At 37.4% G+C, this 15,176-nt stretch overlaps 2 protein-coding genes and 2 non-coding genes across 4 annotated transcripts; 3 read left to right on the forward strand and 1 right to left on the reverse strand.

Moving 5' to 3' along the window:
* The first annotated feature begins 6,993 nt into the window (after positions 1–6,993).
* Positions 6,994–7,086, forward strand: LOC116215766. Its single transcript, XR_004158565.1, has one exon. It is a non-coding gene; the product is annotated as a small nucleolar RNA R44/J54/Z268 family (small nucleolar RNA).
* A 109-nt stretch (positions 7,087–7,195) lies between these two features.
* LOC116215776 lies at positions 7,196–7,276 on the forward strand. The gene has a single exon (XR_004158574.1). It is a non-coding gene; the product is annotated as a small nucleolar RNA snoR122 (small nucleolar RNA).
* Positions 7,277–9,141: 1,865 nt separating this feature from the next.
* LOC116215149 (uncharacterized endoplasmic reticulum membrane protein C16E8.02-like) lies at positions 9,142–11,678 on the forward strand. The gene is made up of 4 exons (XM_031550745.1): positions 9,142–9,689; positions 11,133–11,195; positions 11,295–11,366; positions 11,453–11,678. Exons 1-4 carry the CDS (start codon positions 9,333–9,335, stop codon positions 11,567–11,569), a joined length of 609 nt encoding a protein of 202 aa, XP_031406605.1. The 5' UTR covers positions 9,142–9,332; the 3' UTR covers positions 11,570–11,678.
* On the reverse strand, positions 11,451–13,469 carry LOC116215148 (pentatricopeptide repeat-containing protein At4g21065-like). The gene has a single exon (XM_031550744.1). It carries the CDS (start codon positions 13,196–13,198, stop codon positions 11,798–11,800), a length of 1,401 nt encoding a protein of 466 aa, XP_031406604.1. The 5' UTR covers positions 13,199–13,469; the 3' UTR covers positions 11,451–11,797.
* Between the last annotated feature and the right edge of the window lie 1,707 nt (positions 13,470–15,176).

Here is a 15,176-nt window from a genome sequence, read left to right on the forward strand (position 1 = left end):
CATCAATTGCATTGCGCATTTTTTTATGAGTTGTGTAATTTTCATTGAACAAAAAATATGTAGAAGAGTCCACTCATACAAAATATAAATTTAGAGAAACTATAACCCAAACTTTGAGCTATAAAAGATCTAGACAACTTAAACTGTACATTTGGAATTGATAATAATTTCATCTTCAAAAGCTTGATGGTTCGGAGCACTAAATCCGCTACTCTTGTTGATTTCTTCTCAAATATTCTCGAGTTCCTTTTGGTCCATATCATGTAGATGTATATGGTCAAGCGGAGTCCATATACAGTAGCATCAAGTGACATGTCCAACCCATTGAAGTTCAAGTTCCCAATTTGTTGGTCGTCCAACATGACCCACTCGGCATAATAAACTGCACTAGATCTCCTCAGTAATCCTGCACCCTAAGAATAGATGATCCCCATTTCCTCATAGTCGTTGCAAAACTCACATACGGACAGTTGCCATTCAAGCATTCGATCCTTAGTACTTAGCCCGTTAAGAATAGCTAACCAACTAATGAAAGAAGTCTTGGGGAGGTGGCTAACAAACCACACCACTTTTCGCCATGTAACGTTAGAATCTTTACTTCAAGGACTATCCCATGCACTTCTTCTTGTATAGGTTTCAGATATATGTGGGAGGCAAATAACATGCTCTGTGAATCTAGGGGATGTAATGCCCGTCAAGCGCTTTATTTCCACAGACTGAGGATCAAAACTCCTTGACCACTGCCAACTACCATTCTTGAGGACACGACAAACTGGCTCATGATTCATTATAGTAGGAAAACACTGTAGACCCCGAGTACAATATAGAGCTAAAGGTCCCACAGATAGACCAGAAACTCATAATTGACCCATCCCCGCAACATCCTTAAATAAAGGCCTAGCAAGAGGTCTAAGTTGAAGGATCTTCCTTCAATTCCAAGTACAATCCCCAAATACTTTAACGTCCAAAACCATATTCTCTTGATACTATTAATTTAATAAGCATTGGGCATATCCGGAACCGTCGAAATATCATTCATCAATTTAAATACTATTAATTTAATATTATTTATAAGGTCAGATGTCTCGCACAGTAAGTACTTGTCCTTTACAAATATATATATATAGAGATCTTGCAAACATAATTTTATGTTGCGTTTGGTTTGTAAGTAATATTTTAAAATTAGATTTTAATTTTGAAAAAGAGTGGTATAAGTGGGGCTTACTCTTTGACTTTGTATGAGTTATTTTATTTTGTTATTGAAAAAGAGAAATATAAATGGGGCCTACCATTTGATTTTGTATGAGTTATTTTATTTTATTGTGGGTAGAATTAAGTTAAAGTAAGATTTTAAAATTAGTCTTTGAATCCAAACGAGCCATTAACGATTTTATCGTTGAGATTCAAACTACCTTACAATACGATATATAGACACAGAGTTCGCACTTATTTGGTTTCAAAGTATAATTTTAAAATCCTACTTTAACTTAATTCTACCAACAACAAAACAAAATAACTTATACAAAGTTAAATGGTAAACTCCATTTATACCACTATTTTTCCACAATAAAATAAAATAATTCATATAAAGTTAAAGGGTTAGCCCCATTTATACCACTTTTTTTCAAAATCAAAATCTAATTTTAAAATCCTACTTTAAAACCAAATGCAGCATCACAGTTACTGGAAGATGTTTTTACATGTATACACAGACAAATATATTCATATACATATATTAGAAATAATAATTTAAAAAAGTACAAAAAAGGGAGGATAATGCTATCCTATGTGAACTACTTCACGCATGCAGATAAATAAAACTAGATTCTATATATATAATTACCATTATTAATGCTGTTATGATATATATATATATATATATATATTCACATTAATATATTGGATGAAAGACCTCTAATTCGTTCCACTTGCAGATTCAAGGGTTTCTTCGATATAATATATAGTAAAACAAACTAACCCGAAATCTTCAATTATGAAATCGCACCTTAGTTAGTTGATATCGATCGTATCTTTGAAGATGTCAAAATTCAGAAGAAATGTACCTCCACATGCAAGCCATAATCAAATCGACACGTAATGGAAATAACGAGAGAATTGTTCGATCTTTTTTCTTTTTCCTTCTTTTTCAAAATTTTTGGCATAAGAAATAGCAGATTATGTAAAATGGAGGGAAGAGGTGGTGCCATTTGATGAAGCAATGCATATACAGCTATCGATTCATAGCTTCTTATGACAGCAACTCGAAAAGGCTTCATGGGATCGACCGCACGTACGTTTACTGTTGGTCGACATGTCCCTTTATTTTGGCAGCATGTATTATTATGATTTCATTTTCTTTTTGTCTGTTTTTGTTTATAATTTGTTATTTCTTTAGTGTCACTTCCTTTTCCTTCATAAATTGACATATTACCAAATAATTACTAATAATTAACACAGCCAGCTACCTAGCTAGGAAGCTCACATGCATCCATCAGAGTAAAAGTCCCAAAAGGACAAAAAAAAGAAAGAAGAAGCATGCAATACAACGACCCTGGTGACTGCACCAGTTCCTCAGTACTCCCATGTTCCTTCTTCTGCAGTAAGTATAATTAGAGAGGAAAATAAATAAATAAATAGGTAAATAAATAAACAAATGAGGGGAATGGAGAATGGAGATACGGGGTATCAATCCCCGTACCTCCCGTAGGCTAACCGAGTGCTCTACCATCTGAGCTACATCCCCTCACTTATGGCAAGCGTTATAGAACGTTCAATTTCCACAATAATTTTGAGGCCTCATTTTAAACTGATTGTATTCTAGAAATTTTAAAAGCGTGATTTACTTTTTTTTTTTCTTTTATATATAAGAGCAATAGCTTATATAGATACACCCGTAAGTATCTCTTTAGTAGCTGAAATGTTGATAGATAAGGTTAGGGACCAGAAAATCGGCCCTATTTATTGGGTCAGGTTCACCTCGATATTCTCCGTTCAGATAATATATTTCCACTCAAAAAATTTATATATGGATGTATTCTATATTATCTAACAACATTCTATTGATATATCTGAGGGAAATTATATTATCTCTAATGAGACATATGGTATATAAATCTATATGTTATTGGTAATCAAATATATTATGTAGATTGCAATATCCTGATACCGATATCTCGAGACTCTTATAAATACCTCTCCAGGTACTCCTAAATTCTGAGTTTAATTATTCTACATTTCTTCGATATATTTTCATTTAGGGTAAATTGCACTGGTGGTCCAAAATGTTTTGCAAATGTTACATGATGGTCCAAAAAGTTTTTTTCGTTACATGATGGTACAAAATATTTCAAAGTTGTTTTATGATGGTACAAACCGTCAATTAGCCCTGACGCCGTTAACATTTTGCTGACGTGGCGCGTCCTATGTGTCACTTTTGTTACGTGGAACCAATCATAGTGCGCTACGTCATTTAAGAGAAAATAAAATTTTAAAAAGTCCAAAAAAATACAAAAAAAATAATTAAAAAAATACAAAAAAAGAGTAAAAAATAAAAAAATAAAAAAAAATAAAAAAATATTTAAAATTTTGAAAATTATTTTTTAAAAATATAAAAAAATTTAAATTTTTTTTAAAAAATATAAAAAATAATAAAAAAAATACAAAAAGAGTAAAAATTTAAAAAAAATTTAAAAAAAAATTTAAAAAAAAATTTAAAAAAAAATTTAAAAAAAATTAAAAAAAAAATTAAAAATTTTGAAAATTTTGAAAAAATTTTTTTTAAAATTATTTTTAAAAATTTAAATTTTTTTAAATTTTTTTTAAAATTTTCTTAAATTTTTTTTTTTTTTTTAAATTTTTTTAAATTTTTTTTTTTTTTTTTTTTTTTTTTTTCCTTTTTAAAAAAATTAATATTTAATATATTATTTTAAATTTTAAATTAAAAGTTTAAAATTATTTTTAAAATTTTAAAATTTAAAATTATTTTTAAAATTTTAAAATTTAAAATTATTTTTAAAATTTTAAAATTTTAAAATTTTTCGGCCACGTCAGCAAGGAGGTGACACGTAGTAGCTACGTCAGCATCGGCTTGACGGCGTCAAGCTCGAGTTGACGGTTTGTACCATCATGAAACAACTTTGAAACATTTTGTATCATCATGTAACGAAAAACACTTTTTGGACCATTATGTAACATTTGTAAAATATTTTGGACCACCAGTGCAATTTACCCTTTCATTTAAGCATAGGAGAAGAAAATTGAGATTCTCTCTCGTTCTTTCCATTTTTGTAGGTCGCTCGTGGACACTCGAGACTCGTGGCATGCACGTGATCAAAGTAAAAAAAATCGAGATCCTAACATATAATATAATACTATTATAATGGTAGATATTAAAAAGTTGGAATGATCGAGGTTTAATCTTAAGATTTCGATTTCCAAGGAAAAAAAAATCTTAAGATCTCGGATATTAGAGATATCAAGGAATGATGGGACTGGCTTAGGATTTGAATCGAAGGAGGGCAAGAATTATTTGGGCTGAATAAAAACATAAATTCTTCGAATTAGGAGGACTGAAGGAGGAGTTAGGTATCCAACTCAAAATCTTTTAATTACCAGCTATTGTGTTACACCTTCTTTTGAAAATAAAAATTATTACTTCTCATAAAAAAAATGAAATTAGAATAAACTTAAATTTTCTTAAAATCTCGAATTTCTTTTAGATTTTTTTAGAATTTAAAAATCTTTATCGAAAGGCTTCTCTTCTTCTTCCCCACTGGAGGCACGATTTCTGTGGCAAAAGTGCCATCATGTGATGAAAAATAACCTGCTCACATAATGCCCGGAGTTATTACTTATTAGCGGCCTAAACATTTTAAAGGTAAAATTTTAATTGAACCTATAAATAATTCGACTCATATTTGATCCAACTTAAGAAGTTTGATAATTAAGCGGTAAAATTCAAATCTTGTCAATATACCTTGATTAATCCATGGTTCAAGCTAAATCGAAAGTAAAACTCTCATAATCGTTAATTTCTCCACAATAAGACTCGAATTGAAAACCTTATTTGAAAGAGAATAAACGCCTAATAACCGAAGACAATTTGGCCAGTGTCGGATTAGTGTTTCATTTGATTTTCAGCATATAAGTGAACAGGCGCAGGCAGGGGACCGAGTAACTCGGTAGCACGACAACAGCTAAAACGGGTGCCAACATCTTCGTAAGTATTAGGGTTGAGGAGCATACGATCAACATTATCGTCTTATGCTAATTAATTATTTAGTGTGGATGCTAGGCCAAAAATCACGACCATTTATAGGTCTAGTTGACCGAAGACAGAAGTACATGTACAGCTAGCTAGCTACTGCGGCTACTGAATAATAGCATGGAAAGGTGGTGCCCATGCAAAGGATGTAAAGGGAAGATGGGGAGGGCCATTCACAAGCAAATTAGAACATGTGTCGACACATAATCAGAAGATTGTCGACACATAATAAGCCACAGGAGACATCTTAATACCAACCCCATTTCTCATTTAATTTGGTTCATCATGCATACATGTATTTGCAGCAAACAACGACAACACGAGCAATCGGTGGTCCGATTCGATTGACGACGCACAGTTAATTCCTGTTAATGGTTGACAACCTGTATTCTCATGCCCCTATGTACATGCATGGTAGGTAGAGAAAATACTCGATGAGTATTATACACAGCCAGATAACTCTATAAAATTCAATCAACAACCGACACATGTGAAAGTAGAGAGTGAAACTCTATGAACTATTACTACATCTTTTACGTGTGTCGATTGTTTATTGAGTTTAACTAGTATAGCCACGTCAATATGTAATGCTCATCGAATATTTTCTCATGTATACGGGTGTACATGTCAATTAGCCAGCTACGTATAGCTTCGAACATCGAAAATCTCTTGAAAACGACATTTTGGACCACAGAATGCATGCATGATTCTAATTTGCTTTCACAACTTTCACATTTGACGACCTTGACACTGATCGTAACTTATTAATAAAGAAATACATATGTATATTCGTTTTATATCCTCGGCGATTGCAGCCGGTGTTTATCCAGCTTTGAAATTGTAGAGGGACAAATTGGATCCTTTCAAAATAGGAAGGATTCGCATGGCCCACTTGTGTACAGCATAGTACCTCAATTATCATGTCCAACGACTTCGTTGAGTAGTCGAGGCAATATGATTTGAGGTGGTGTACGCTCCAACCCGGAATTAATTAGAAGTTCAAGGTTGAATTATCACTAGTCTAACCATTCCGTACTCTTTCATTTACTAGTTACAAGGAAGGCTTTCTCAGGTCTATGAGATCTGACGTAGCCGAACATGTCTATCGGCCCAAAACTCCGTAATGTGGGCTGTCTCTTGATCAAGCGCGAAGCCCGTTAGAGCCGATGTTGCCCAGAAAGCCCAAAAGCAAAATGCAACGTTAGGCCCATATATTTTCTATTGGGCCCAATGTGGGCGGCGGATGCCTTTCCTACTGTCTTTTTAGTTGCTGTTTCTTGAAGTCACGGCAAACCCTAATGTCGTGTTCCCCTGCCCTATATATATATCAACATCGTCCCTGTCGTCCTTTTTCATCGCTGGGGAGCTTGCGGCCTGGCAAGGGTTTCCCTTTCACACGCCTGTCGATGCTTCTTCCTCCTCCTCAATGCCCGTCGTTCGCGTTTTGTCCCCAAAAAGAAGTTTTGAACTTTGCGGTTGTTTTGGACTGAAGCGTTTTGCTGCGTCTTCTTTGTCTATCCATCTCTCTCAGTGCCTTCTCTTGATTCGATTTTCAAATGGCGTTTTGAGGGTTTGAGGGTCTGCCGGTGATGGGTTTAAATATACTTTGAGAGAGATTTCTTCTCACTGAAAACAAAACTCAATCTGAGGCACTGTCTCTGTGATTTCCTTAATTTCTTCGACAAGTTCTTGTTTTTCATGTCCTGTTTCAATGTCTGGAATGGTTTGTAGTTGCAAGTGATGATAGAACAGACAGGGACATCAGCAACCCAGTGAACTGGGGATGATGACTTGGTCTAAATTGGGAATCTCTCTGATGCAATTCTTCCGTGTTGTTCTTTCTTGGTCTGTCTAAGATTTCACAAAATGTGCAGTTTTTAGAACCAGAAAGCATTTCAATATCTTCTCTCTGTCTTGTTTCAATGTCGGAGTTGCCAGTGATGCATTCAAAATTGCACGTATTATCAGATATGAGGATGATGATAATGCAACATTGTCACTACCTCTGAGGCAACATCTGAAGTCTAGTTCATTGCTGCTTTCACTGTCGATTTGTGAAAGTGGTCTGGTTCATGAGAAGGCATTAGCATTTAGCATAGCTTCCTTCTTCTTCCCTTTTTTTTTTTTTAAATTGTAAAGTGGCATTACATCTGAAGTATATATATGTATATATATATATATATATATCCTCATCGTCGACGAGCTACGATGCCCATCTATATTGGGAGTGCAAATGAAATCAGCTGAAATGCCAGATGGGCATTTTTCTCAAATTGAACCATTTGGGCCCTTTTTTGTTGAACGGTTAGGCCCAACCCGGTTCAAGGTTGCCCTCCCCCGCTGAAATGACAGATGGGCCCACGGGCCATGGCAACAAAAAGCTCTTCGGCAACTGAAAGCTCTTCTTAGTACCCTATCTTGTTCGAGTCTGAAACCTAATACTAGACCAGTATGTGGGTGGGTGTGATTTTGGATGTCAGATGGGAGTAATAAATTCTCATGATTAATCCGGTCGGAGGCTAGTGATCCCCTGGACTTTCTTATAATGTGTTTGGTTTTAAAAAAAATTTTCAATTTTATATCTTAACTTCACTTATATTTAATTTAACAACACAATTATTATTATTTTTAATTTTTTTATCATTTAATTCAATTTTTAATATTAAATCTCTCTCAATTTTTTTTTTTTTCATAATTCGAAAACATAATTATTATTTAATAATTATTTTCTATTAACTATTCATTACTTTTTTATATTTTTTTCTCATAATTCAATAATATAATCATTACAAATCAATTAAAATCAAAATTCAATTTAACTATAAAATCAAATACATTCATGATTCATTTCGAGTCACTGAGTCGAAGAAGCTAGGATGATGCAAAAAGAAGATCGCCTGATCCATTATGAGGAACTTTCTATGTGCTTGCTTTGCATTTCACATGCCCTGGTTTCTGAGACACATTCCCAATGTTTCATCTGCTTTCACGCACCTAATGACATGCACAAACGCCAATTGTCCATATTTGACCATTCTTGTACATATCCCAATCAACTTTAATTTTCTGAGAAGATTTTCTGTTTGCGGTCCTTTTAATTAGTCGGAAAATTCGGGTTACGCGTTAGCATGACGCAATCATATGGCCAGGACTGAAATCGTACGTGAGCAATAATGAGACGAATGTTCGGATTTGAGTTGTAACCCATCGAGGACGGAACCACGAGATGCTTTGATATTCACGCACATTCAGATTTCGTTTCCAAGCATTAATGCCTACATATATATATATATATATACACATACATAAAATTAAATGAAGATGCGACGCGAAGCAGTGGACCAACCTCGGACAAAATCTTCGCTTGCCAATTGAATTCAAATATAATAATTGACATGTAGAAACTGCGTGCGATCAACTCCAATTCGCTAAAAGAGGAGAATATAACCTTGAATTCTAAGTCGCTGAAAGAAAAATAACATTTAATTCTTGATTGTCTAGAATTGTGAAAATAATGCCTTTCATAATTGCGTATGCAAGAAAGCAATCCCAGCGCAATTTACAAGATTATTGCTTGAAACCAATTCTTAATAGAGCTTCAGTTCCAGCTCTGGCCGGCCACGAAATGTAATTTCGAAACTTTATTTATATTGCAGGTAAAGTCTATTCATGACGATAAAATTTCGTCCGCAGTACCTCGCCTCATTGTTTAGGTGTTTTCAATCTATTTGTTAGATCCACGTTCGGATATCAGCTTATCCTCATCCGGCCACTGTCACTTGGAAATTTGGAACTTTATAATAAGATTAAGAATTTTTTTTTAAAAAAAAGGGGGGGATAAAGCGACAAACAGCCATTGTTTTGATTTCTGAACAAAATCAATGGGATGTTTGCCATTCGAAGTCTCTGGTTTTCACGGAAATCAGTTGTCTCATCGCCTGCCTTTCTTTTTCTATTTTAAGGAGTCTCACCTGTCGTCCTCTTCCTCGTCTGTCTCTATTCTTGTTCTTGTTCCATTCCTCGAGAGAAGAGAATCATCACTCCAAGTCCTCCAAAGAGGCTCCATTCAATGGCGAGAAAGGGTCTGTTCGATCTTGAGAGGCACTTCGCCTTCTACGGGGCGTACCACAGCAACAAGGTCAACATCCTGATCCACACCCTCTTCGTCTGGCCCATCTTCTTCACATCCCTCGTCCTCTTCTACTTCACCCCATCCGTCTGCGAGCTCATCGGGACGGAGCCCCAGTGCTTCCTCGCCCGCCGAGGGCTCTTCCTCAACTTCGGCTTCTTCTTCGCCCTCATCTACGCCGTCGCCTACGTCCTGATGGACGTCAAGGCCGGGTCTTTGGCTGCTCTCCTCTGCATGGCCTGCTGGGTCACCGCCAGCTCCCTCGCTCGGACCCTCGGCTTCTCCCTTGCTTGGAAGGTCAGCTTCTATTTGTTCATCTCTTATCTGGGTCTTCTCCGTCTTTACTTCTTGCCTTGCTTTCTTAGGAAGTAATAAGCTAAAAAAGTTCAATTTTTTGATGTGCTTGGAGCTGGCAAAATCGAGAACTTTGGTCTGATTGTGTTTCTTGATCATTCGACAATGTGGGTCTTCCTCTGTTTTCAGTAATCTGAACTGAATTTTCGGCTTCCGATGAGGTTCTTAATCGACAGAAGTGAAAAACTTAGAAACTACTGTGTTCATTGGGTGATCAGATGAGATGGAGAGTTTATGGTCTGTGTAGCTTCCATGATTTATTTATTTATTTATTTATTTTTGGGGGATAAGTAGCTTCCATGATTTACTTCTGCTTGAATATTCTCGAAAGTCGGAGAGGGATCGGACTCAGAGGTCCCTTTGGTGCTGATGTTGTAGAACTCAAACAATATTTGATTGACATTCTTTCAATTGAATGGCTGGACCCTGGAGGAAGGGGAAGAAGCTGTGGGCCCGTGCTATTATTGTCTGAAGTCTGAAGTCGAACATCAAATTCAAAGTTTATGTCTGGAAAAGTCCTGATTTGATTTAGCTCGGTTAGGGATCAGGTGATCGATTCCTGCCAGTATATGAGTTAGAGCCCACAAGCTTGTAGCAAATGATAGGATTGCCTCATGTTTAAGCTCGGCCATACGCCTGCCTAAACACAATCATGTGGTGATCGCTCTTCCTCACTGTGTAGTCCAGAGGAAGGATCACCGAACATTTTGTCGGGATCACCGTGCTCGTTCTCTTTTTATCTTCTAGGAATTGATTGGACTTGGAATCATTAGCTTATTTCCTGCGAAAGCTTGGGCTGGAACCAGGAAAAAGCATATGGCATTGGATTTTAAATGAATTTATCTATCCGGTCCATGTTCATATAATATCCAGTCCACAAGAAAAAATTCGGCAGGAATCTTGAACTGGATTGTCCATTTTATCTTGTATCTACAAATGGATTATATTGGTTGTTGTCACGATAAAAAACGTCTGGAAGTCTTTTATCGTGCTATTCATTTCCAGATACATCTATATCTGGCCATCATCAATAGCAAGCAATTCTTTCTTTATTGTTAATTGTCGATGAGATCCAGTGTGGAGATCTTCTCCAGTCTCTTGTCATCCTCTTAGGTTCCACTGAAATTTATAGTCTAATAATTTCATCATTAGTATCAAATCTAAATGTTTGTATTTCTAATTGTTGGATCTTTTCAGCATCGTGTGCGAGGTTGTTCGAGAGATTTGCATCCTTTCCATTCTTGTGAAGTTTCTAGGAGTCATCATAGTTCATTTTCAGAAATACTATTTCATCTCTGAAGTTCGGGGGTTTGCAGTTGCAGAGCGTCATATAATCTGTTTGTATTTATTCATGTGTCAGCATTCATGAGTTTTACAAATTTTCAGGTTGTTCTAGCTGCTCAATTGTTTTGTTGGACTGGACAATTCATTGGCCATGGCGTGTTTGAGGTCAGAGATTCCATCACATCGGACAATGTCAACTGCCCTTTTGTTATTCATACGATACAGCTGTATATCTTACATCTTACGGTGGCATTTTTGTTGCAGAAACGAGCACCAGCTCTGCTTGACAACCTGGCTCAAGCCTTTCTTATGGCTCCTTTTTTTGTATTGCTTGAGGCAAGTACCCGTGATTCTCACCCAATACTTCCACCTATCACGCCCTGATCTCAACGACTGACATGCTTTTACTTCGGCTTTTACAGGTTCTACAAATAGTTTTCAAATACGAACCTTACCCAGGTTTCCATGTGAGCGTCAATCAGAAGATCGAAGCTGAGATCAAAGAATGGCAGGAGAAGCAGCAGAAGAAAATGTCTTAGTTTGAGATTGAATCCATGCTGTGCAGTAGATCTGTGTTAACTATGGTAGAACAAATCGCTTGTTTTTGTCTCCGTGCTTTATTACAAATAAATTAAATTTTTATGGACACCTCGTATAGACCAACCCCCCAATTTCAACCATTAAGTGTTGTCGGTCGACAATAGTCAATAGCAGCCTGAGGTAATGAAAGGTCATGGTCCACTTGGAATTAAGACACCATCGGCCTCCTATGTTGGATGAAGCCAGATCATGCTATTACCGGGCTCGGGTTTTTCAATTCCTCTACCGTGCATCAATCTTCTCACTTCCAATACTTCGTCCCACTGGCCTGAGCTCGCATACATGCTCGAAAGTAGAGCGTAGTCACCACTATGATCAGGTTCCAGTGCTTCGAGGTGCTTCCTCACCACCTCACCCAGCTCAACTTTACCATGGAGCCGGCATGCACCGAGAAGTGCCCTCCAGCCGGCGGCATTGCACTTTATCGGCATACTTTGGATCAACCTATAGGCCTCCTCTACCATCCCTGCCCTTCCTATCATATCCACCATACACCCGTAATGCTTCATTGTCGGTTCGATGCCGAACTCTTCCCTCATTAACCGGAAATACTCTATACCGTCTTGTACTCTACCGCAATAACTGCATGCAGAGAGAACTCCCAAGAACGTTACATGGTCCGGTTTTTGGACCCTGTCTTCCAACATCCTCGAGAACAGACTCCGGACCTCATCTGCATGCCCATGCTTCGCGAGCCCAACAATCATCGTGTTCCATGTAATTATGTTTCGCCTCTCCATCTCGTTGAACGTCGCTAAAGCTTCTTTAACGGCACCGCACGTAGCATACATGTTGATAAGTGCATTGGACACTGAAATGGTGCCGAATAGATCGGTGTGCCTGATCATGGATTCATGAACCCACCTCCCGAAAGTCGATGTGCCCAGCTCAGAACATGCCGATAGGACCACCACAAGGGTGGCCTCGTCGGGTTCCATTCCGCCTCGCAACATGACTGAGAACAGGTCCAGTGCCTCCTGGAACTTCCTGCAGTATACGTAGCAATCAAGAACCGTGTTCCACGCCACGAGACTCGGCTCAGCCATTTCATCAAACAGCGCCCGCGCGGTTCCGATGTCTCGGAACATACCGTACATATGTATGAGGGTGTTCCTGACAAAAACGTGGGATTCCAGCCCACATTTCAGGACATTGCAATGCAGCTGCTTCCCGGGCAGAATCAGCCCCAGCTGCCCGCAGAGCTTGAGCAAGAAAGAGAACGTGAAGTTGTCGGGCGAAAATCCCCTGTCCTGCATTTCCTTGTGGTGCTCGAAGGCACTCAAGTGTTCGCGCGACTTGGTAAATCCTCTGATCATGGCGTTCCAGAGGAACCCGTCTGGTTTCCTGATCCTGCGGAAGATAGAGACTGCGTAGTCCATGTCCCCGCCATCGGACAGGGCGCAGAAACTGATGAGTTTCGTAGCGTGGAACAGTTTTTGCTCTAGACCTTTTGTGATGATGCGGGCATGGATCAGTTTCAGGTCTCTCATGGTGGAGCATTTTTCAAACAGAGACACGAGGAACATGGAGGATTTCGCGGTGGCTCGGTTTCTTGGAAGAGACGGCATTAGCGGCTCTCTTTGAGTAGGAACAAGGAAGAGCAAATATTGGGAGTAGAACTCAACCAGACTCCTTAATAAGAGAAAAATTGATGTCACAGCGGGATTAGTTGTTAATTCATTTACAGTAGATGAGTAACATTCGTGGAATATTTTTCCGGAGCAAGAGGAAGTGAAAAGAAGAATGCCGATCTGCCTCACAATCCATCATTTGAAAGTTCGGTCCGGTTGATACAGATGTGAGTGCATCGCATCCCATCGCAACAATGATAATATGTGGCCTATCAAATCAGTTTTTGACATTAATATGAATGAACTCATAATTGCACCAACTGCATTGACTTCCGGGACTTGCAAAGAAAGCTTTCATGAAATAAGATCGATCATGGAATTGAAGGTATGGAAAGGGAAGCATATTATGGCTTCAAAGAGCACAAGCACATCCCTCTTGGTCCATATCGAAATACGTTCTCTATCTCTAACATAATTATCTTATTATTCCTTTCAACTGTTTGTTGATCTCTTTGGGCAGTCAAGTTATTACTAATTCTCGACAATCATCAGTGTTGATCTGATAGCTCAAAGTGACCTGTGGACCTAGATCGTTGGAGGAAGAGATGTGAGAAGCTTTCATGCTCTTCGGCTGCTAAATATAATAATAAGCAAAGATGACTGAGAAAATGGTTCCATTCAGAGAGTGATATAACCAATTGACCGAGAATTGTCATCTGCAATAAGAAGTAGGAACTATAGCTTTCAGACTTATTCCCTATCAACCTAACAATAAATCTACAGAATAAATTATCGTCAGTGTGATATACGGAGCTTTACATTACCGATTGGACTAATAACGAGAGAGTGGTTCGTTAATCCTCTTTTTTTTTTCGGTGTGTACTATGATATCCAGAATCCCAATGAGTTCTGACTAATCAAGTCGGGAGATCGAACATTAAAGGTTATTCTCCCTCCCAACAAGCGCGCTTTCTGGGGTTCGAACTTGTATTCTCCTCCTTACGATGGTGAGCTGCTTACCACTCAACAAATTGTTGGTTGTTAATCCTCTTTCATATGAACGTTTTGACAAGTATAGGAACGTTCCAAATCGAATTAGTTGAGCTGAATTCTTAGAGTTTATGTGTCGGTAGCGCAAGTTGGGGTTGATATAAAGGGTTAAATTTCTAGTGCTGAAAGTACATGCAGACAGAGGCAGTTTCATTCTTGGGCATGAATTGGTAGACCACTTCTCAACTGAACCTTAAACTATTAATTTCATCCTCCATCAATTTCTTCATCTCAATCAAAAAGGTAGTTCTAGGTATGAAAAAAGTAAAAAGAAGGGCTGATCGCACGAAAACATCGACATAAAGATCTTATTATATATATGTATATACTCGCAGTAACATGATAAGGTTATAGTGCTTTTGAATAAATTGTGCAGCATAATCAATCTGATCATCTTGTGCCTAGTATTATTGAACGATGACATTATTCCGTTCTATACCAAACTAAATGAAACTTTGAACTAGCGATGCCCCGTGAGCAGTCAAACCCAGATAAGAGATTGTCGGAAACAGAATAAAGAATGAATAATTAGTGCATCCCGTTAAAAAGAAATAAATCTTTACAGCATCATCTGTTGCATCAGAAGAATTAAGAGCACAAAGAAAAAAAAAACAAGGTTAAGAACAGACTAGTATTGTCTTCTTCTTCTTTTTTTAAATCTGTTTTTATGTGACCTTGAAAATTTGGCATGGTCAAACCATAAAATAAAGGATTAATTGCACCTTATAATCTAACGTTTGAAGGAATTTTTAGTTCTAGTCTAACATCATTTTTTTTCCTGAGGTATCCCAATGTTACTAGTTTGATGTCACAAACTATTCTCAGGGACTAGATAGTAAAATAAAAATAGTAACATTGGGTTATCTCAAGTAAAAAAATGACGTTAAAATAGATATAAAAATATCAGTCAACGTTAGGTTATATA

Source organism: Punica granatum, chromosome 7 (genome assembly GCF_007655135.1).
Source record: "Punica granatum isolate Tunisia-2019 chromosome 7, ASM765513v2, whole genome shotgun sequence".
Lineage (NCBI taxonomy): Eukaryota > Viridiplantae > Streptophyta > Magnoliopsida > Myrtales > Lythraceae > Punica > Punica granatum.